We start from the raw sequence: 22,694 nt of genomic DNA, 5'->3' as shown, positions 1-22,694 counted from the left end.
TTTTTCGTTCCTTTTTCCACATCATCGTTATAAAATATGAAGTAATCATTCATTTTTAATTTGTCTTTCTGAATTTAAAATTCTATGTTAGGTATTCTCATTGCTTGATTTGTGTTTATTATAGACATGAAGAGTTTGTTTTAAACTATGCATTACTTGAATTTCTGCTGAGGAAGTCCATATCCATATGTTAGGTTTTTTGCGTCTCAAAGTCTTGGATTAGGTTTTGCCATCATTGTTAGTGTATCAATAGACCACTGCATTATTTTCTTAGTGGTATGTCAGTCTTTGACTTAATATTTGCAAGTATTTAATAGTACCCCATGCATTATAAATTAAATTGTATTTGGTACCTGCTAGACCTTATGAGGAACTATTCACATTTAATAAGAAAACAGCAACTTGTTACTTTTGCGGCACATATGAGCTCTTAAAAGATGCAACGTAGGTTAATTAAAATATGTTTACCGGACCCACTAGGATCATTTGGTTCTGTAATTCTTATCTATGAACATTTTCTTATAGCTTTGTTCTAATTTAATTATCCCCATTCCCCCTTAGGTAAAGGATATCAGAATTGTGATTATATGAAGAAGGATTCTTCTTAAAAATCATGTATTCTTGGCAAATATTCCTTATTAGAAGCTTTTAAAAGTCTTAATTTTTTCCTTATAGACAGATTTTTCTGTAGTATTGTCATTGATATAATCAAAATGGTTTCAGGTAGTTCAGAATTTGTTGACAGATTTAACTAAGAAAAACTTTTGATCAAATGCTGTAACAACACCTTTCCTGAAGTCAAAGTCATCATTATTCTGTTAAATTTTCAGATCTTATATTCACATCCCATTTACCCTAAGTATTATCACTAAATGGAGTATTCAGCTTACAGACATATCCTCAACTTGATTTTCCTAAATGGAAACAATTTTTGTTTTCTCCACTAAGAATGACTTTTTACACTTGATCTTAGCCAAAAGGCCAAAGAATGACTTTTTATTCATATGTGATAAAAAGATAAGTCATTTGGTAACACCTTTGAACCTGTTTTCAAAATAATGAAATTTTTCTCTTCTAAAAATACTTTTTTTCTTTCCCTCATTTAACAAGAAGAGTTATTATGTAATGTTTTTCTGAAAATTTTTAGAAAAAGAATGATCTCCCCCTACTTTGTAGAGAATGATCCCATTTTTTGTTTAACACCAGATAGTATCATGACGTTGTTAATACAGTAGGATTCAAAGTATGCAGAATCAGACTTGTGTCGTTGGTCACATATTTCTCAATCAAAACATCTGTCTATGTCAAAACCAAAGTCAACCCAGTATAATGAACTTTTAAGACCCATGTTAGTATTTAAAAATATTTAGTAAACTGTAAATCTGTATACAAAAGTGAATATTTTTATCCAAGGTGTAAATTGGTCATATGGCCCAATACCAGTAGCATAGAGGGAAGCCACTATACTAGTAGTGGGTGACAAAGTTTATTTCTGTTAAGCCAAAATGGAGATTTATTATAGAAAATTATTACTGGTACTTTTTGGATGAAACCATTCCTTCTTAATGTAATTATGCCCAATTTCCTGAGTGGAGTCACAGTCTTTCTTCTAAAGACAGATTACTTCAAGCTTTAGTAGGGACGCTTAGTTCTGTCTTGAACTAATAATACCTTAAAATATTTTGCTTTTTCATGTCCCCAAAATATTGATCAGAAGGATACTTGTGGTCACATGGAAGCTGTAGAAATTCAGACCAGTGATTTTACTCCACTTGAAATTTAAAGGATTCATATGAGTTCTAGTTGAGTATGTCAGTTTTAAAACATAGTTTATATTGAGTAAACACAGAATATTTTGCCTAAAAGGGGCACACAGATGTCATTACAGTGAATTTACTTCTAATTAAACTAATCTTGTTCCCTATATGACTTTTCTCTCAGAAAAATGTCATTTTGATATATATTGTGTCATGATAACCAGCATACTACTAGTGTTATTAAAGTCTTTCTTCAAATAGTAGACAGATTTTTATAGAATTTTGAAGTAGACAAAATCAGTCAATTTATGTTTAGATTTTAAAAAAGGTGAAAACTGTTCTATATTCTCCTCCCTGTGCCAGATAGGTGCTTGGCACATAGTACTTAATAATTATTTAATAAATGACAGAATTTCTTGTCCTAAAATTTTTAGGACACATGCAAGGAAATTCTGTTGCATCTAGGTTTACTGATATATATGAGGAAGAGTTACATCTGCTTCAGTGAAATATGAAATTAAACCAGGTGGTCTTTCTGAAAAATTATTCTTATGGTGGCATAATCTTTGAAATTGGCCAGTAGAAATCTTATCAACAGCTATAGTTTATTCTGTTGGAATTTTCAAAATATACTGTACCTTAACTTAGAAACACTCCAGTGAACCTGTGTTCATTAGTTTTTTGTTGAGTTAAATAAAAAATATTTTTACAAAGTGGACACATTGTTTAATTTTGTTTTGCATTTTACTAGATTGCGGTGCAAGGCCAATAAATTAAACCTAGGCAGTTCTGTTGCTAATTACACACAACTTCTCTTGAGTATCACATATTCAAATCCATTTTATGAATATGGTAGAGAGAATAACAACTGTAAAACAAAGCAGTGTGCATGTAAGTGACTGTTAGCGTGCATTTCAGAAAGGATAAATGCTCACCATATGGTACAATTACTGTGTCCAAGTTTTCAAATTAGCTTCTCTCATCCTCCTTATTACTGTCTTTAAAAAGAGAGGAAAAAACCCAACATGATTTATCTACTCTGCAGCAGAACTCTTGACGCAAAACAGCAGCCCAGTTCTGTCCAGTTTTTTTTTTCCCTTAGCATAATAGAGGCTGTCGGACTTTTTTATACTAATTACTGTGTGAGCCTCAGATGAACCCCCTTCAATTCACAGGGCTTTGTTAAGGGAGGAGCTGTCAATGTGTCTGCCCGTTTGCAGCTGTGCTGTGGCTTTAGCTTGCTTAACATTATGCTGCTTTTTAGACTTGACAGAAGGGATTTTTTTTTTTTTTTATTAAGGCAAAGCAGCCTTGTAGCGAAATGGTTTAAGCAGCTGCATTGTGGGGAAGCACAAAGAAGTTATTATTGTGTCTGTTTAGGGGGGTAGGATGGAGGGGGAGATATTCGGCTGCTGTTGATGCCGATTGTTGACTTGCCATCTGCCAGATAGGGAGAAAAAAAAAATGACAGCTCCAGCAGGGTGTTCAAGAGGTTGTTTGGAGAGACGCATAAACATGTGCAGATGTCGAACTGAATAATGGCTAGAACTTGAGACGGTTTATGATGCTGCTGATGTTTGTGCATATACAGAATGAATGTATGTGTGGATTTGGTTAACCAGGGGTACATACTAATTATCATTGTTTTCCTGCATCCCCCCTCCCTTATTTTGTTAATTAGTTTAGGGGTTTAATACTTCCTCTTCTCTCCCTTATTCATGTCTAGTTTTAGAAAGCAACTTCTTTAAATGGCAGTACAAACTTTCTTATTTCTCCGTGTTGATGGTAGATAACCTATTTGGCTAATGTTAGGTGTGAACTGCTGACAAGAGGAGCTTTTGATTAAGAAATCAGTCAGGTGATTTGGTATGATCTTAATGCATACATGAACGTTTTAACACTAGTCAGCACATAAACTATTTTAAAGTGAATCGATTTGTTTTATAGCCTACCACTAGGGGTGAGGTAGAGAGTACCCAGTTTATTTTGTAAGTAATTCCATAATACTTTGAACTTAAATGTCCTTAGTTGTGAAACAAAGTTATATAGTAACCTGGCCTTTTTGATCAGTACATACTCTTTCTCATGGTTGTCATGGATTCTATAAATGGCAAGCGTGCATTTTTATCAAGCATTAATGAGTTGGTTGTATATTTCCTTCTGATACATTCTTGTCATTAGGTGTTAGAGATTTGATATATCTGGAATGTTTTCAAATGCTATGATAACATTTATATTTAGATGGAAGTGAGTATGTTTACTTAAATGTCTGGTTTATTACTTTCACCTTAAATAATTGAGAAGAAACAGTAACCTTAGGTAAAACTTCCACATTACTTATTTTCTAGAACACAAAAATTTTTGTAACATTTCAAAACCAATCAATATGAATAGAATAACTAGAAAACAAAAAAGAGAAACTCTTGACTTTTCTCCTTTTTTCTTTTTTCTGCCCAATGTGGACTTATATTTCAAAAACAATGTGTGTGGAGAATTAAAAAGTGCTTATTTTGACTTTTGGAACTCATGCCTTCTTAAAACATTTAAGGTTCTGTTGCATAATTATCAAGCAGAAATTGCCTAAAGCGTGGTTGAAAGGCCAATGTACTGACGGAGCTTTGTGTCCAGAGTAATGTCTCTCTGAAGGGATGAAAGGAAGGTTATCTGTTATTTTCTACTTTTCATAAAGAAATAGAGGTCAGGTCTATCTAGAAAAACTTTCTCTCTCACCGTCAGTTTGTACTCAAGTGACTAATCCGTGTTTGCTGAAAAGGCATAGAAAATCATCAGCCACCCTGACCTCTCCTTTGTCTCATGTATTTATTTCTTTTATGTAGCTGGCCATGAATATATCCATATTTGTGTGTAGGATTATGTCCATGTATTTATAGTTTCGTAGTCAATCCTAATATCCCTACTAAGTTTGGAGGCAAGTAGTATGCCATTTTTTAAGTAGAAGGTGTTTGTTATTAAAGTGAGAGAGTATGGTTTGCCAGTGGTCAGGATATTAATGAGTGACTGGGAAAAGCAAGCGTATACCAACTTCTATACACAAGCAAACTTGCAGGTCTCTGCTTTATTAATCATATGTTACTTCTAATTCTTTCAGAGCCATTTGCCAAATCTTAGTAGTACAGGAAAGTATACATGTTAAGGTGATTGAAATATTAAAGGCAGAATGTCTTTGAAGTTACAAAGACCAGATTTAAATATCACTTAACTTAGATGAGTGAATTTACTCATAGTCACTTAAACTCTTTAAATGTGAATTTCTTCATCTTTTGAAAGAAGGACACAATAAGTGCTATTCAAGGATCTTGTGAAAACAGAATGAGATAATATATTTAGAATGTCTTGAATGAATTCAGTAGTAGCTGTTAGTATTTTTATTAGGTGTTATGTGCAAGTCTAGAGCTCTGTAGCTATTACAATTGGAGAATTTATGTAATGCTTTGACTGTTATAGAATAAGAATACCAAGCTGTAGAGCTGTTTGAGAGAATGGTCACAGATAGAAGGTTGTTTCTTGGAACCTTATGTTTATTTAGGGATTTATGATTGTTTTATAAATATGTAGGGAAATTAAAGAAAAAAGAAAACAGTTGGATAAAAGTATTTTGGATGTATGGTATTAGTGGTTACTTAGTGATGATGATTTCATATTTTGTTCTTTTGTTTGTTTGTTTTTGAGATGGAGTCTCACTCTGTCACCCAGGCTGGAATGCTATGGCATGGTCTCAGCTCACTGTAACCTCCACCTCCTGGGTTCAAGGGGTTCAAGCGATTCTCCTGCCTCAGCCTCCCGAGTAGCTGGGACTATAGGCACGTGCCACCACACCTGGCTAATTTTTGTATTTTTGGTAGAGACAAGGTTTCGCTTTGTTGGCCAGGCTTGTCTGTAACTCCTGACTTTGTGATCCACCCGCCTTGGCCTCCCAAAGTGCTGGGATTACAGGCATGAGCCACTGTGCCTGGCCAGCTGATTTCACATTTTAATTCTACAAAATTATTTTTCTACTTAAAAAAGTAACCTCAACTTATTTTGGAGCTGAATTTTTCTCTGCTACAGACAATGCTTAAGCTGTATTTGGGTTATTATCTTTAAAACGAGACTTTGGAACACATAGCTAAAAATAATATTTCTTCTCTTCATGGAGGTTTAAAGCATTATTTGATTGTCACAACTCTTTATTTTGCAGATGAAGAAACTAATCAAGCTCACATAGGGATGAAAGTGCTGAGATAAGCAAAAGTGTTTTCTTAGAGAAGTAAAGAGGATATGGCTTTGGTCGACATGAGGAAGTCAGTATGATTAATTCCCATACAGATGTAGGTGGTGGTTCTTCACATTTTTCTTTTCGAATTGTTGTTTTCATCCGGCATTCACGCTAGCAAATATTACTCAATAATTCTGGATGATGAGTCAAGGGATGTTGTACCTGGAAGAGCTACCTAATTTAGTATTTAAGAGTCATTCATAGGACTGGGTATAGTGACTAAGAACTTCTATTTTGATTTAAAAGAATAAATTGATTATACTAGAAAAATAACCCTCACTTTTGAATGGAGTGCTAGTAGCTTCATATAAGGATATTTTAATGTTTAATGGCACATGGTGATGGATGCCAATATTTCTAGACAGATAGTTAAGTGTTACAGTCTAAATTTATAAACAAATAATTTTTGTTGTTTTTTATTTTAAAAAAACTTACAGTAGCCAAGAAGTGGAAATATCCATAGCCTATGAAATGTATCATAAATGAGGATGAAACTGTGAGAACATTTTCACAAATAAGTGAACCGTACTTGGTATGTCTTCAGGATAATTCAGAAAACTTCAGAAACTTCTAGCTTTAATGTATATTTGAATTGTGGCTCGTCAAAATACTGCATGAATAGTAATTTTTAAAAATATTGGCCAGTATGTTGAAAACAGAGTATTTCACTGTCTGACATATTCTTTGAGGCATCTTGCTAAATGTTTTGGCTTAAATTTTTTAATGTGTGTTAGTTCAAAAAAGTCTGATTAAAGATGTGAGTAAACATGATAGCGCTTTTTAGAACAGAAGATGATTAAGATACAAAGGCAGGAAAAGCATAAATCGTGAAATTTGTCTGTTTTTTTGGCCAAGCAATTTATTTATTTGCTTGAGACTGGAACACATCAAAGTTCGTAATTTTATACTTTTAAGCAAGAACGCATAGAACAGCAGCTGTTGTTTCCTGGCATCTTTTTGAAGAGATATTTAAACGTAAGTATATATATTTATTATAGAAAAGAATTTTATCAAATGACCTTCTTTCCCTTCCCTGAATTTGTAGTATTTTCAACTGTTAAGCTAGTTCCTTTTACCTTTTGTTTTAGTAAAAAAGGATATGAAATTTAATTTAGATTGTTTTGATCTTAAAATATCCATAATATATACTTTAAAAAGAATAAAACTGTTTAATTCTAGTAGTTCAAATTTAAAAAATCTAATTTACTCAAAGTTTTGCTAGATAATGGCATAGTTCCTGAGTGGAGAACTATACTTTAAATTATAGAAGCAAGGACTTTTTTGAAAAAGTAAATACAAAACCTAAAAAAACACATTTTTACTAAATGGCAATCAGTGTCATCCATGTGAGATCTTGCTGTTTGAAAGTAAATTTGCTGTTTACCTGCTTGTAATAATTTCTGTCTTCCTTCAATAGAGGCTCTTTTTTTTTTTTCTTTTAATGCTAGGTTTTGTTTTTTTCTTTTTCTATGTGGGAGAAGTGGTGGAACCTGGAAAGTTGGATACTTACTAATTAACTTATATGTAAAACTCTGACATGAAAATTAGCACTTTCTATATTCTTAAACTGAAGGTCTATCATGCCACTGGATTATATAGGGTTAGTTACTCAGTGTTTTGTATATCAGAAAAAAACTTTGATAAGTGAATGCTAGAAAACTTTTCCTTTCTGTGAAATAACAAAAGGAATAAAACACCCAGTGTACGTTGATTGATTTAGATTCTAGAATGGATAATTCTTATGCTACATAAAGATTCTTAGTGTAAGAATCAGTTATGAAAACTCAGTGGGTGCTTCAACTCCACAATTTGTCGTTTGCATTATATTTCATTAATAAATGAGTGATTTGTAACAAACGAGTGTATTGGTATTGACTGCTTTTAATAAGACACTTTGGAACTAAATTGTTATTCTCCTCAAATTACTTTGTCATTACTGAAAGATTGTATATTTTGATGTCCTGCAGTTTTTAAAAACAAACTATTCTACAGAGAGCAAAATAGGAACTTAGAATATTTATGCAATGTAAAATTCTTACATACTTTTAAATTTTATTGTATTTTGGATGACTTCAATGATACTGATGCTTCCATGCATTTTCCTTCCTGATGCCTTGGTTTCAAGAAAATCTTTCCTTTCAGAGTCACTGGAAACATTTGAAAACAGCATTATTATGCTTATTGAGGTACAGATAATGATGAGGAAAGAAATATGTATGTATAATGAGCAAATATGCCCATTTCATTTTAAAAATTTTGTTTTTATTAGAATGATAGGTAAAGATTGTTTTCTGAAATTTCTGTCTATGTGTTAGGTAATACTGCCCTCAGAGGGCCAAGGTAAGTAAATTCATTTTTAACATTGAGAAGTAGCTTTTCTATTGATATTATCTATAAGCTTTCTTTGGGGAGTGCTCAAAATTATTTATTTGAGTAATTGAATAGTGTTTGATTTGTGGTTGCATTTCTTTGGTTTGTTCTGTACTTTTAAAATGTTAGATATATCCATGCCCTTCAATTTGACGATATCATTTAAACACATTCAGTTCTATTCTAAGAAAATGTTAACATGACTGGCCACAAATTGTCAAATTAGGTGGGTTCAAAGAGAGTATAAGAAAATTACCTAGAAAAGTTAAGATGATTTTACTTGGCGAGTGTGTTTTACTTTTTCTGTCTTTGATAGCAGGTATTCTAGTATTCAAAATTATTTGAAACCACACTTTTGAATATAGAGCAGTATTCATTAAAATGGAAGCATAGATTTCTTCAGTTTTAAAAACTTAAGCATAATCGCATCTTTCAAATATAATATGAATCAAGAGTAATTTACTTTGCTGTGTATGCAATGGCTGTATATAAATATACTAGAAGTTGAAATATACTGTTATTCCTGTGCACTTATAAAAGCATACGTTTTTAAAATAGAGGTAAAGGCCTAATATTGATGTGTGGCTTGACACTTCTTTGAATTCAGAGTATTGGGGATTAAATGATGATTAATTTTTGTAATAAGAAAGGAAGAGTGGGGAAGGCCTGATGTCAAAATAATGAGGTGTTCAGCATCATGCTGTATATCCATGTAACAAACCTGCACACGTACCTTCTAAATCTAAAATTAAAAAAAAAAAAAAAAAACGGAGTAATGAGGTGTGTCCTTTTTTCTTTCTGTATGGAGTAACTTTCTTATAATTTGAAAGAAACATTGAAACGTTTAGTAGTAAATTCAGTAGAAGGCTTTTGATTTGTTTGCCCTATGGTTACTTGTTATTGAATTAAGAAAGATGATTTCTGTGACAGTTGTATTGTCAGTTTTTCACTAGATATTTCAATTAGTTAAACATAAGTGACACTCAGTTCATTATTCTTAGTAATAATGAGGGATGAGGACAGGACATAAGCAAAGTGAATAACAAAAATATAAATTTTATCCACAAAAAATCAATACCTCCTTTGCTCAGCTAATGTGCAATAGTGATAGTCTAGACAAATTAAATAAATTCCGTTTTATTTTAAACACTCTAGTTACTTTTGTGTAGTCTTACATATTGTGCATATTACGTACTCACTAAATCTCCTTTCTTCTTTGATTGGTTTCCTTAGCCTCACTCTGAGATGTTTTATTCAGTTAAATGCTTACATAATGCTTGCTGTGAGCCAGATGTTGTTCTACATGCTTTACAAACTTTATTTCTCCATTATTATTGTCCCCATTTTCCAGAAGAGGAAGCTGAGACCCAGAGAGGTTAAACGGCATTCACTGTCTCTCACTCACACAACTAGTGAGTGACAGAACTGGCATTTGCACCTAGGCAGTCTGGCTTGAGAGTGTGCACTCCCAACCACTGTTGGAATCTTAACTCTGTCCTTTACTAGCTTGTGCCAGTGTCTCAGAGCCTCAGCACGGCTAACTGTGAAAAGTGAGAGTACTGCAGCACCAGTCTCTCAGTGTTGCTGTGAAGAGGGCTCTGTAAGTGAAGCCTGAACACAGTGCCTGACTGAGGACATTCATTTCCTTTTCTTCCTTGTTCTTACCACTTCTTCCTTTCACCACTTAACATGCTATGGCACAAGTCTCAATCAGTACATTGTCTAAGGAAAACAAAGGAGGGAAGAGAGGAGTTTTGAAGGGCATGGATTCATCCTCAGAATAGTGAAGCTCTCGGTTTGATGCAATGTCATTTTAGGGTCCATACTACTAGACTTTTAGTAGAGGAAAAACTCATTGGTAAGAGTCTAAGATAAAATCCTATTAGTTTTTATTCTGTAGAGCATTGATGTTAGTATAGGAGTGGGATGGGTGGGTTGAACCACCTGAGAGTTTTTTCAGATGGCACAGGCCACCTCCTGATATGCAAGCACTATAGCCTGCCTTCTCTGCAAACTCCCAGTTACTGCTGTAGTGAGGCACCATTATTGTTACTTGTCATATCCATCAGGTGTGTTCTAACAGAAGAGTGGATTGAGCCATACGAGGTTGTGTTATAGAGAGACTTCTCTGTTTGAGAGAGCTTTTCTGACAGGAGTATAGTCTTTATTTCAAATGATGGTAGGTTTATTTAGTCATTGAATTAATGGTTATTGCCCACCTCTGTGGTAGTTGCTTGCGTTATGGACTCACTGCTTCCACATTTGGTATTCACTAAGGTTATTTACTGCAGTGTATATACCATGTATGATATTATATTTAGATAGTATAAGGTGGTAAAATGGGAAATATTTACAATAAGGAAGTTTTAAAGTTTCTGATGAAATTATCTTTTTAAATTGGTCTATATTTATAATAGTTTAAAATTCTGTGACTATACTTTTTGAAAATAGTGTAAGAATGACTTTGTGTTAAATCCGGTGTGTGGAACTGGAAACTTTGCTATAATGCAGAAAACAGATTTTTTAAAAAGAAAGCTCTGCTTTCACAACCTACAAGGGTGTAAATGTAAGCAAAATAATAATTTAGCTCACATTTAACCCAGCAGGAAGCTGAGTACAGATTGAGTAATTCTCCACAACATATCTACTGCTGGATAAACTACAGTCACGGTTTATTCTTCATTAAATTGCCGGGATGCTTTCTGTTGGCTAGTCCGTGGGCATGCTTTGTTCTCTGTGTCTCCACCCAACGCCCCTGTGCCTTCCTTACTCACCTTGCTTTTCTCTTAGAGTAAAACTGGGTACTATAACTCTACTAAGATGTTACTGTGTTTAAGAGAATAATTTAAAAGCATCACTTTGGTTAAAAAGGTAATGTTTCCTAAAAACAACTGGAACAAGGATTTGATTAACCAATTTACTGGATATCATGAAACAAATACCAGAATACTTAAGGGTAGATGGTAACGATGCAGTTTTCTGGAAAACAAAAGAAAATTGTAAAGCAGTTAAAAGTACTAACAAACCAGCCATACTGAGATCTTAGAGAAGTTGGCATTCTAACATCTTTTGGTTGGTATGCAATGCATAGGTATTTTTCCCATCATCTCATCAGCTTCAAAGCAAAACATGGGCACCAGCTTTCTTTAGGAAGCAGATATGAAAACTATACTTTATAATATTGCTTCTTGGACTTTTGGCTAAGATCAAGTGAAAACTATACTTAATGTAAAAATGGCAGGTTCATGCATTATGCATTAGAATAAGAATTTCTTGACTATAATATACTTTTCAAAATAATCATGAAGGAACATATGTGGCAAAGCAGAGGAATGTGGGTACATCTGGAAAGCCTTTAAGGCATCTTGGAAGCACAACACAAAATCACAAAAATTGTAAACACCTTCCATGTGGCCAGTTGCAGTGGCAACATTGACCAGTCCAAGAGCAGACAAACATCTCAATGACCCAGATTTCACCTGGGTGAAATAACCATAAAGAGAAATTCAGGTGTTTAAAAATCTGACCTTATTAATCAGTATTATGCAGAAATCAGTGAGAAAGACAAGAATGGGCAATATCTTAAAACCTGAAACGTAAAGATGTGTTATTTATTATTCTAGATGAAAGCATCATAAACCTATTACCATGCTTTTGCTTGTGTTACCATGAGGCTTCAAGGAGGAATGGGTGCAGTGCCTCATCTTGGAATCAACATAGCAGCAAATTGAAGAAACCTACGCCCATATTCTTCCCAATCCTTTCCCCATAGTTATATGTCAAACCAACAAATATCATCGACTACCTTTTTCTGAATCCACCTGAGATGCTATTTAGAAATGCCAAGGAATAGGGGCTGTTGCCATCCCCTAGTATGACATTACGGATCACTAAGAATGGTTAAAGAAATGGGATAAATTTTCACTTAAAATTTTAATTAGTCAACTCATCCCCTTTTCTTCTCCACCTCTCACAGCTGCCTTCTAGACTTAAGCTCCACCAGGGCTGGGACTATGCTTGTATCGTTTATTGCTGCCTTCTTAGTGCTTGTATATATTTTGACACTCACTGAGTGTTTTTGATTGAATAACTATTCGCCTGTTTTCCTTAAATCTAAGTGAAGATGTTTAAAGTGGCTTTTTTGATCTAGGTGCTCTTGAGCAGCAGCACCTTAAAATGAGCGAGCTGGGCAGGGGTTCATAATGCTTAGACACTGCTCAGTTTTCACAGAGCATCAACACACACCCAAAGCTGCTTGATGACAAGCGGTCGAAGACATTGTGTAGACATCAGAATAGAATTTAACACTCTAAGTTGCCTGAGGGCAAGGAAAGAACGTGTTTCAAGACTCAGTAAAAGATAAATGATAACCTAAAAATTCAGGTTTGCAGGAGTTGGAAAAGCTAATCAATATATATTGAATAAGTACCTATAATATGCAAAATCACTTTATTTATTTATTTTTATTTTTTATGAGACGGAGTCTCTCTCTTGTCTCCCAGGCAGGAGTGCAGTGGCGTGATCTCGGCTCACTACAACATCCGCCTCCTGGGTTCAAGCGATTCTCATTACTCAGCCTCCCAAGTAGCTGGGATTACAGGCACCGGTGACTACGCCCAGCTGATATTTGTATTTTTAGTAGAGATAGGGTTTCCCCAGGTTGGCCAGGCTGGTCTCGAACTCCCTACCTCAGGTGATCCACCTGCCTCGGCCTCGCAAAGTACTGGGATTACAGGCGTGAGCCACCGTGCCTGACCCACTTTTATTTAAAAAGTTACATTTCATATTGTCCCTGTGCAGTTGAAAACTTACACTAGTTGATGGCAATGTAGATAATAGAAACAAAATTCCTCAGGATTTTTTTTTTTTTTTTTTTTTTTGCAGAGTCTCACTGTGTTAGTGAGGTTGGAGTGCAGTGGCGTGATCTTGGCTCACTGCAACCTCTGCTTCCTGGGTTCAAGCGATTCTCCTGCCTCAGCCTCCCGAGTAGCTGGGATTATAAGCGCTTGCCATCACGCCCGGCAAATTTTTATATTTTTAGTAGAGATGGTCTTGCCATGTTGGCCAGGTTGGTCTCTAACTACTGGCCTCAAGTGATCTGCCTGCCTCAGCCTCCCAAAGTGCTGGGATTACAGGAGTGAGCAACTACGCCTGGCCCATGATTATTTTTAAGATGTCAATAAAATAAGGTTATGATAAGTTGAGTGAGAAGCACATTTCTTTGACTCCCCAAGAGACATGAATAGGCTTCCACTTAGAGCTAATTGTACTCCTCTGTATAAAACTGTAGTTGGTAATTTTAAAGACTGCAAATGTTTTATATTTATCATCATGCATTTCTTCAGTAACTATAATTGATTACTGATAAGATATATCGCATAATTATGGACTAGATAGTATTTTTTGTGCTAATATTATGAAATTCATTAGTAGAAAAGATTTTGCCATATTCTTTTAGGTAGTTCATATGTGAAAATTTGGTGTCTGTCAACAAGCAACTAAATATTTACTACATTGTGAATTATGAAATTAAATAGATTTTATGCTGAAATTAACATATCTGTTTTTGTCTTAGGTAAAAATTGACTTATGAAGACTTTTATTTAAGGAATATTGCCAAAGATAGTTTCTTAAAGCATGTACATTTATTTTTACTGAAAACTGCCTTTTTTTGATTTAAAGCTGCTCTTTGAAAATCATAAAATGTTTATATTTTTATGGTATTGTACATGTGTGTGTATCATTTATAAAAATTCAGAAGAATCTGACTTTTGCTCTTTTCTTTAGAAGACTAGTTTACCCCTCTGATATCCAAAAGAAGTAAAAGTATTAGTCAAGTTAATACTGTGTTTAGATGTTGGAGAACCTCTTCATTTCTTTACATAAGATACATGTTTTATATATCTGACACTAGCCAAAGAGACTTTTTAAAAAATTAATTGTTGCCTCATTTATGTAAATACTTCTGAATAAGTGCAGTCATGATTAGTAGAGAATTTAATGTGTGGTTTGTAGATTGATTATAAATTACATTATAAGTGGTGTTAGTATCATTTGATAACAAACAAATCAAATACTTCAAATATGCCAGGTAATGTTCTAAGGGCTTTTACATTATGTCCTTACAAAAACCCTTTCGGTGGATAAAAACTATGATTTCTGTTTTTTCAGATGAGGACACTGAGATGTGGAGAGGTTAGGTTCATGCATCTAATAAATGATATGATTAGGATTCAGACCCAAGCTGTGTGACTCCAGAATCCTTTCTCTTAACCATTACATTGTTCTACCTAGAGCATTTTAATGATGAGCTTGAGTGGGAAAAAAACTGAAGGGTAATTTGAGAAGTTTGTTGACCTCATATTGATCACGACAATTTGTTGTGCCTTTTGTTACACAACATAGCATTTGTTTAAATTAAAATTTATTTTGTTCTGAAAATGTGACCACATGCTTTTCACATTGACAGTATGGCCAACTTCTTTTTTTTTTTTTTTTTTTTGGCATAAATTCTATGACTCTCTCCCTCTGTAAATAATAAAGATTGCGAAAGAGGTTATTTTTTCCTTAACATAGGCATTAAGTATAGATGTAATCTATACATTTTTTTCCTCAGAGATGGATAAGGACAAATAATCATACATGGTAAAACTATACATTTTTTTTTCCTCAGAGATGTATAAGGACAAATAATCATACATGGTAAAAACTTTGTTTGTGACTTTGATTGTGATTAAACATGAAAATTAAATATTTAAAATACAGCATTCTGAGGAAAGCTAAGCTTATACTTGTTTTAGCTTTATGGTAAAACAGTAACATCTATTTCTGACATACATGTGAGGATGCTCCCACCGTCTTCCTTATGCAGTGATTAGCTTTGAATCCTGTTACAACAAGTATGAGTGGTATCTTAAAAAGCTAGCACCTGTATCGGAAAATTAGAATTTTTGTTTGCTAAACAACTCTTGGTAATTAGGGTCTTGATTTTTTTTTTTTGCATTTTATCTTAGATAAGAAGCATATTTTTAAAATGGTGATTGTGTTGTTTCTAGTTGAATTCTAAATGGACTAAATGAATTTCAAATGAATTTTATGGGATTTGTGAAAAACAGTGCTATGGTTTTATAGATTTCTTTTCAATTGGATTGTACCTATATTTGTTTAATTACATCTCAGTGAATCTACCTGATTGTGTTTTCAGCATAGTCCATGACAGTTGAAGGTAGAGATGAGTATTTCTTCAGTATTCTCAACCAGTACCCAGCTCACCTCACATCTTTCTACCTTTCATGAAGTTAGAATTAGAACTAGGTTCTGGAACACAATGTAGCCTTAAAATGAAATCAAATATTCATCAACATGATCTGTTTGTGAGGTCACCAGTCTGAATTATTTCTGAGAGTCTTTCCATTCGCATGTCTGAACAAATCTAGATATTCCTTAGTCAGTCTAGATGAAAGACTATTTGCACATTTTAATCAATCACTGTTTAGTCCAGAGACATACACTTGTGGCTTCTGCTTTGGCACTTAAGACTTCAGCTTTTAAAAAATCAAAATGTGATTCTCAGTAGAGTGTTGATGAACAATGAAATAAAATCTTTATATATGGACTAATTTAGGTTGAAGATTATTAAGTAAAAATACAGTTTTTTGTTATCAGGTGAATGGTAGGAAGTGAACACTGTAAACTTTATTGGTGAGCTCTGGTTTGAATGTTTATAATCCATGATAAAGACGATCTATTTGAATATCCTATTCAGATCTTTTAGGTGGAAAGTGAGCATGAATCTAAACTCATACTAGGTCCCATGTCAGGTTGTTATTAAAGACTAAGCCTGGCCAGGCGCAGTGACTCACGCCACCACTTTGGGATGCTGAGGCGGGTGGATCATGAGGTCAAGCGATCGAGACCATCCGGGCCAACATGGTGAAACCTCGTCTCTACTAAAAATACAAAAAATGGGTGGTTGTGGTGGTGTGCACCTGTAATCCCAGCTACTTGGGAGGCTGAGGCAGGAGAATCGCTTGAACTTGGGAGGCAGAGGTTGCAGTGATCCAAGATCGCACCACTGCACTCCAGCCTGGTGACAGAGCAAGACTCTGTCTAAAAAAAAAAAAGACTAAGCCTGAGTTCCAAAATAATGCAGTATTTTTACTCAGCTGTGCAAATTCAGGATGTTTTCTGTGGCCAAATTTTACTCAAAACCATTGAGATCGTTTGTTTCAACAAACTACAGGAAATATGTTATTAAGTGAAGTAAGAAAGGTGGCAAAGGTCCAGAATCTGAAGTTAATTAGGACTAAGTAAAATCATGAATTCTAGCAAACAGTTTCTTCCGCCCTCATAATTCACAAATAGGATTCTGTACCATTTACAATAGTGATGTGGATTTTCCTCTTTGCATTCAGAAGGTACTAACTGTGAATCTGTACATGTCCTATGCCAAGAACTCGATGAATAAGTAGTAGTTTTTGGCTCTGTTAGAAAGCCATTGGTCATAGTTTTAGGAGCTGTATTTCCTAGGACTGCTGTCACAAATTAATAAAAAGTACATGGCATAAAACAACAGAAATTTATTCTGCCACAATTCTGGAGGCCGGAAGTTACAAATCAAGGTGTCAGCAGGTTTACACTCCCTGAGAAGCCTCCAGGGGAGAACCCACTCGTCTTCTCTTCTTGCTTCCGGTGGCTCCAGGTGCTCCTTGGCTTTTGGCCCATAGTTCCGATTTTTGCTTCTGTGGCCACATTCCCCCTTCATTTTCTCTGTGTGTTCAATTTACTCTTAAAAGGACGTTTGTAATTGGATTTAGGGCCTACCCAGGTAATTCTCCAGGGGAAGCCCCTCTTCTCAGAATCCTTAATCGTTAATCACGTGTGTTGCCATATAAGGTAATATTCATTCTTTTTTTTACCATAAGGTAATATTCACAGGTCCTGGGTTTAGGGTATATACATCAACCAATGGTCCACCATTCAGCTCACTACCAGAAGCCAGTATACCAGAATCCTTGTTGGGAAACGTATTTGTTTTGGTATTGATAACAGCATACTTCAACATAGATATAGCTTCCAGCCAAAGACTGTGAGAAGGAAGTGGAAGCACCCATTAAGATACATATATATATATAAAGTAGAAGAGGTTGGGTTGAAAGTCTTAACCAGTTGTGACTGGAGTGCATGCTGAAGGTTTATCTTGACTATCCATTACTATTTAGATGTATATTGGGTGTCGATAGAACAATCTCTTTGGGATACTTGGCACATCATAAATCCTTCTTTTTTGGCAAGACTTTCCATATAACCAGGTTGTGTTTTAAATTAGTTGAAACCTATGGACCATAAACATAAAAGTACAATGCAATTTGGGTTTAATGCATCATGTGTAAACTTAGATGCAAATTCTGTGTTTAAAATATAAGATTGACTTTTAGCAGTCCGTCTTAAAAGGATTGGTGGCAGGGAGGGTACTTTGTTCTGGGTACTTAGCCTCATAAAAGCTAGGACTTTCTGTCCATATTTTAGAACATCCTGACAACACGTGCCTCATCTGAACTCTCACTGCCTCAACTTCTGAGCTAGAGACGAAAGTGTTCAGTTCCTTTTTGAACAGTTAGGCACCTGAAACCTGGTATAATACTTGAATTAAGCTCTATTAAGTTGTCTTTTTTTTTTTTTTATGGTCCAGCCTCTGTAACAAATTAATAATGAATGCATTCTAAGCATCTTCTCAGAAAGTTCATTCATATTATAGATGAAAAATGACAAGAAAATAGATTCAGGAGTCTTCATTGAAAGTTTGAGATCTGCTTCTGGCTTAGTATGACAGTATAATTGTTGATTAACTGACTCAATTTAAAATTATTTGAAAGTTTGTGAGAAATAATACTTTTTTTAAGCAAGAAGGAAAATTTTTACCTTTAAATTTTTTTTCTATGTGAGTGAGTATATCACTCTCTTGGCATACTGTATTATGTTTAAAGGATGCATAATACATTTATTTTTAAATAGCTTTTTGGCAACCAGAAGTCCTGCTATAGATCACAGAAAATATTTTAAAAATTAAAAAATTGGCTTAATAAAAAAGATATAAGATTGATATAATGATGTTTTTGTGTTTTTCATCTGAGGATGTACATAGAGGAAAATTATGCTTAGAATTGAAAATTTGATTTCTTTTAATTTTACGTTTCTTGAATAAGTGTGTTCAGTACTATTTTAAAATAAGAATACATGGTATTACTCTGTGTTTTCTTTTATATTTTTCAAATGGATTTGATTCATTTTATCTTTGGTATAATTATTAAACTATTGTTATTTACCTTGACAGAGTTAAAGCATATTGTACCAGTATAAATCTCTTATTACTGTACAACATTTGAAGTCTAAATATGTCATTAATTGGAGAATTAATACCTAATGATTTTGAATTTTATATAGGAATAAATGAAATGGAAAAATAAGAGCAATTAGGAATTATTTTATTTTTCAACATGGTAATTGTGTATTAGGCATTCTAGTTTTATAAATTTGGCTTATTAAGTCATGTGCTTATTAATATTACGGCCGTATTTTTTCAGTAAAAGGAAGTGAAGAGGGGCATCACTTTTTTTTCTTTTTTCTTTAAATTTTTGCCCTTACATACTTATGTGGAAGACACTGATCTACATATCCTCTATTTATTCATTTGTTTAATAAATCATGAGTGAGCATTAAGTGGTAGGTACCAGCTTGGGCATGTAGAGAATTATCACTGCAAGGAAAACAACTCACAGTATATGCTGTCACTGATGGAAATTGAGCTTTTAAGCAAAGATTAAATTTGGGAAAACAGATCTGTTGTCATGAGCTTGTCAGCTTTCCAATGTTTACTTTTTTCGTGAGACTGGTATTGATAACAAATGTGATTGTATAATGAAATGTGTCAACATTAGGAAGATCAGCATAGCACGATAAGCCAGTGTTTTCTATGTGACCAATGCATAATGTTATAAAATTATATACAGTGTTAAAGATTCATTCAAAGTCCAATATAGATCAATGGATTTTCACATAACAGTACAGAAAGTTCATTGATAAAATTTCAAATTCTACGTTGCAACTAACCTTTTAGAAATTATCCCTTGTTGAATTCTGGTGTAGTATCAAAGAATGATATCCATAACTATCTGAATATTTTTCCCTTTTTCAGCTTCATATCTGTTTGAACCAGATTTTTCCCCCTAAATTTAAACCAAAACAACATACTGCAACAGTTTGAAGGCAGGAACAGTTAAGAAAATTCAGCTGTCTTCTATTAAGCCAGACATTAAATAGATTTGTAAAAATGGAAAGCAGTGCCAGTCTTTGCGTTTTTCTTTCTTTCTTTTTTTTTTTTTTAAGAAAATAGTTATTTTTTATAAAAATGTATTATTTGTTATATGTAATAAATTTATTTTCAAATGAAGTAAAAATTTATAAAATCTATTTTCAGTTTCAAATACAGTAAACATAGATAAAAATCTACAAAATTTGTTGGTGCTGTAAGTAATATTTAAGGGTATAAAGAGGTTCTAAGATAAGAAGTTTAAGAATTGCTGATTGAGAGGAATGATTCCACATCTGAAATACATGTTGGGGTGAGAGTGCCTTTTATAGTAAAATATTTGGATTACACTTTATGGTAAGAGACTGTACTTTACAGTAAGTAGTAAGGAGTCACAGGATATTTTGAGCAGAAAAGTGATAAAGTGGTACACACAAGATTAATCTGGAGGTGATAGATACATTAGGATGGAAGTGGGGAATGAGTGGAGTGGGGAAAAACAGTTTTAACAGAAGGGTAGATATAATATAATAAGGGTTCAATTAGATTGGGCTCAATCAGAGAGACTTTTGATGGCAGTATTGACCTGTGATGAGGGGAGCCGTCAGATGTTGGGTTTGAGTTTGGGTCACAGGAAGAAGCTGATTTATAGGGAAAATTGAACTGTTTTCAATATTTTTGTAATTCTTTGCCTGAGCATTTGAGATTTAATCAGCAGGTAGAAATAACCAGTAGAGAACTGAATCAATACCAGATAGCCTTCTAGCTCTTGTAGCATCATGGAGCACCTCTGTTGCTTAAAATTAGAAGTTGTCCTTTAGTAGGTAAGCAAATGGTAATGTGGTTGCTAAAAATGTGTATTTTGGTGGCTAGGTGGTATCTTATATTAAGTTCTAATAAAGTATACATTTATTGACTATTATGTACTTGACACTGTACCATATATTAATAGTTATTATGTTTGTGTGTGTGTTTGCATATCGTTTAAAGCCCTGTTAACCCATGTGCTTTCGTTTTCTTAAGTACAGCATTGCAAAAAGGTTATTTTTCTATGAAGAACAATAAAATGTTGCTTAAACAAGTTATAGTCTAGATTTATTAATGAAAATAGACTTCTTTCTTTCTTTTTTGAAAAAAAGGCACAATTAGTGGAAGAGAAACATCTATTTCTTGCCCCTCTTATGATAAGTGTTTTTAATGGAAATTCATTGATATTGTGTGGATGATTTACCAAGGCTTTGTAAAGCAGCTGAAAATATGCTCTGACAACCATCTGATAAAATGAAAAACTGAACAAAATGTGTACTCAGATGATTCTCTGAAGGAATAATGGTGCAAATGAATTATCAAAGTGTGAAATCATTAAAAACAAAGCATGTTTGGGTTTTTATTGAATCTTAATTGTAGGCTTATGTATTTTCTTTTGTAAGCTAAGTTAAAAGAAAATTGCGTAACTAAATTTTTGGAGGCCAATGTTGTAGGACATATATTGTACCATAATTTATTTTTTGCATAAAAGCTGCTGTTCATTTTTTTCAGCATTAACATGCGTGCTTTCCTCATGTAGGAGAATATATAAAAAACTGGAGGCCAAGATATTTCCTTTTGAAGACAGATGGCTCATTCATAGGATATAAAGAGAAACCTCAAGATGTGGATTTACCTTATCCCCTCAACAACTTTTCAGTGGCAAGTAAGTTAATTATAATTGTTGATTCACCTTGTATTTATTTATTTTTATGATTTTATGTGTCAGATATCTTAAGATATATGAGAAACCTGTGAAAAAGTTTGGATTTATATTTAATAGAGAAATTTTCAGCTTTGATAGAATTTCAGTTCCTTACCATAGAGGTTATCGATAATATTTGGTCTTATACAATGCAATAGAATTTAATATTTCTATGTAGAACTTGAATGTGATAAATATAATTCCCCAAATATATACTTCAAGTTTTTCTTTATAAAATAAAAACAAGGACCTTTGAACTTGGTTGTTAGATTTAGCATGGTTATAAGATGTTGTGGTACTTAATGCATTTTAATCAGTTTCCTGTCATAATCTTAGCTCTTTTGATTGTGTGATGAGAAACAGGTGATTTATGTTAGAAATCATCTTCTGGGTAGATTTTATGTTCGTAGTTAAATTTTTCTTCCTTACAAATATCTAACAAAAATGTTTAAAACTTACTTAGAAATTTTGTATTTGCATGAACATAGCACAAAATAAACTGAAACATGACAATGATAATGACAATGATTATGATTATTATTGTTATGTTATTACCAGGCTCTTCCGACTTTTCAAATTTACTAATTAATCAATGAGAGAATCTTTCTTTGTTAAAGTGTTCTTTGTTAAAGTGTTCTTTGTTAAAGTGTTAAAACACTTTGTTAAAGTGTTTTAAATTACGTTAAGTTAAATAAACTTGTGTTAAGATCTGGCTAGTCTGTATTAATAAGCTAAAATCTTTAATGAGACAATATCCTTAATTTTGATTTTGGTTATATGTTATCTATTAGCCACATTTGGGGGAAAAAAGATATAAGGAATATTTGAAGCTAAAAAGTGCAATAATATAACAAAAAAATTCAAGAAAATAAGTCTTTGAATATTACAAATTTCATTTTACCATTATAAAAGCCCTGATCTTTTTTTACTCCTATTGTTTTATTCAGGTTAGCCCTTGTTAGTGGGTTAGAATGGCTACTGTATTTTTTTTTTTTAAGAAAAAGATAAAACAACCAAAGGGTTAAAAGATTTGTGAAGTCATTTGAACGATATGGATACTAACTTAAAAAAAAAAACCTTTCTCTGTTTATATCAGTGGATTCTTATATAGATATTTTTTTTAAATGAGATCACTGTGAAGTATGTGTGTTAGTTAAGAAAAACATCTTCTTTTCCACCAAAATGCTCATTAGATAATAATGGCTTTCTTTCAATAGAAAATTATTTTTTAAACCCTATTGTCAACTGAAA

At 33.4% G+C, this 22,694-nt stretch overlaps 1 protein-coding gene across 4 annotated transcripts in view; it reads left to right on the top strand.

The window, feature by feature from the left end:
- AKT3 (AKT serine/threonine kinase 3) overlaps positions 1-22,694 on the top strand; it is a 363,075-nt gene that overhangs the window by 135,183 nt on the left and 205,198 nt on the right. For 3 of the 4 annotated variants that reach the window (XM_017958446.3, XM_003893691.5, XM_009196315.3), the window contains exon 3: positions 21,279-21,404. The exons of the other annotated variant lie outside the window; for it this stretch is intronic. In XM_017958446.3, the coding sequence (XP_017813935.1) occupies positions 21,279-21,404 (126 nt within the window). The remainder of the gene's footprint in view (positions 1-21,278; positions 21,405-22,694) is intronic. 4 annotated transcript variants of the gene reach the window in all.

The sequence above is a fragment of the Papio anubis genome, chromosome 1, assembly GCF_008728515.1.
Source record: "Papio anubis isolate 15944 chromosome 1, Panubis1.0, whole genome shotgun sequence".
In the NCBI taxonomy this organism is placed as follows: Eukaryota; Metazoa; Chordata; class Mammalia; order Primates; family Cercopithecidae; genus Papio; species Papio anubis.
Note: the sequence above shows the minus strand (reverse complement) of the source record. Positions and strands in the feature narration are given on the sequence as shown.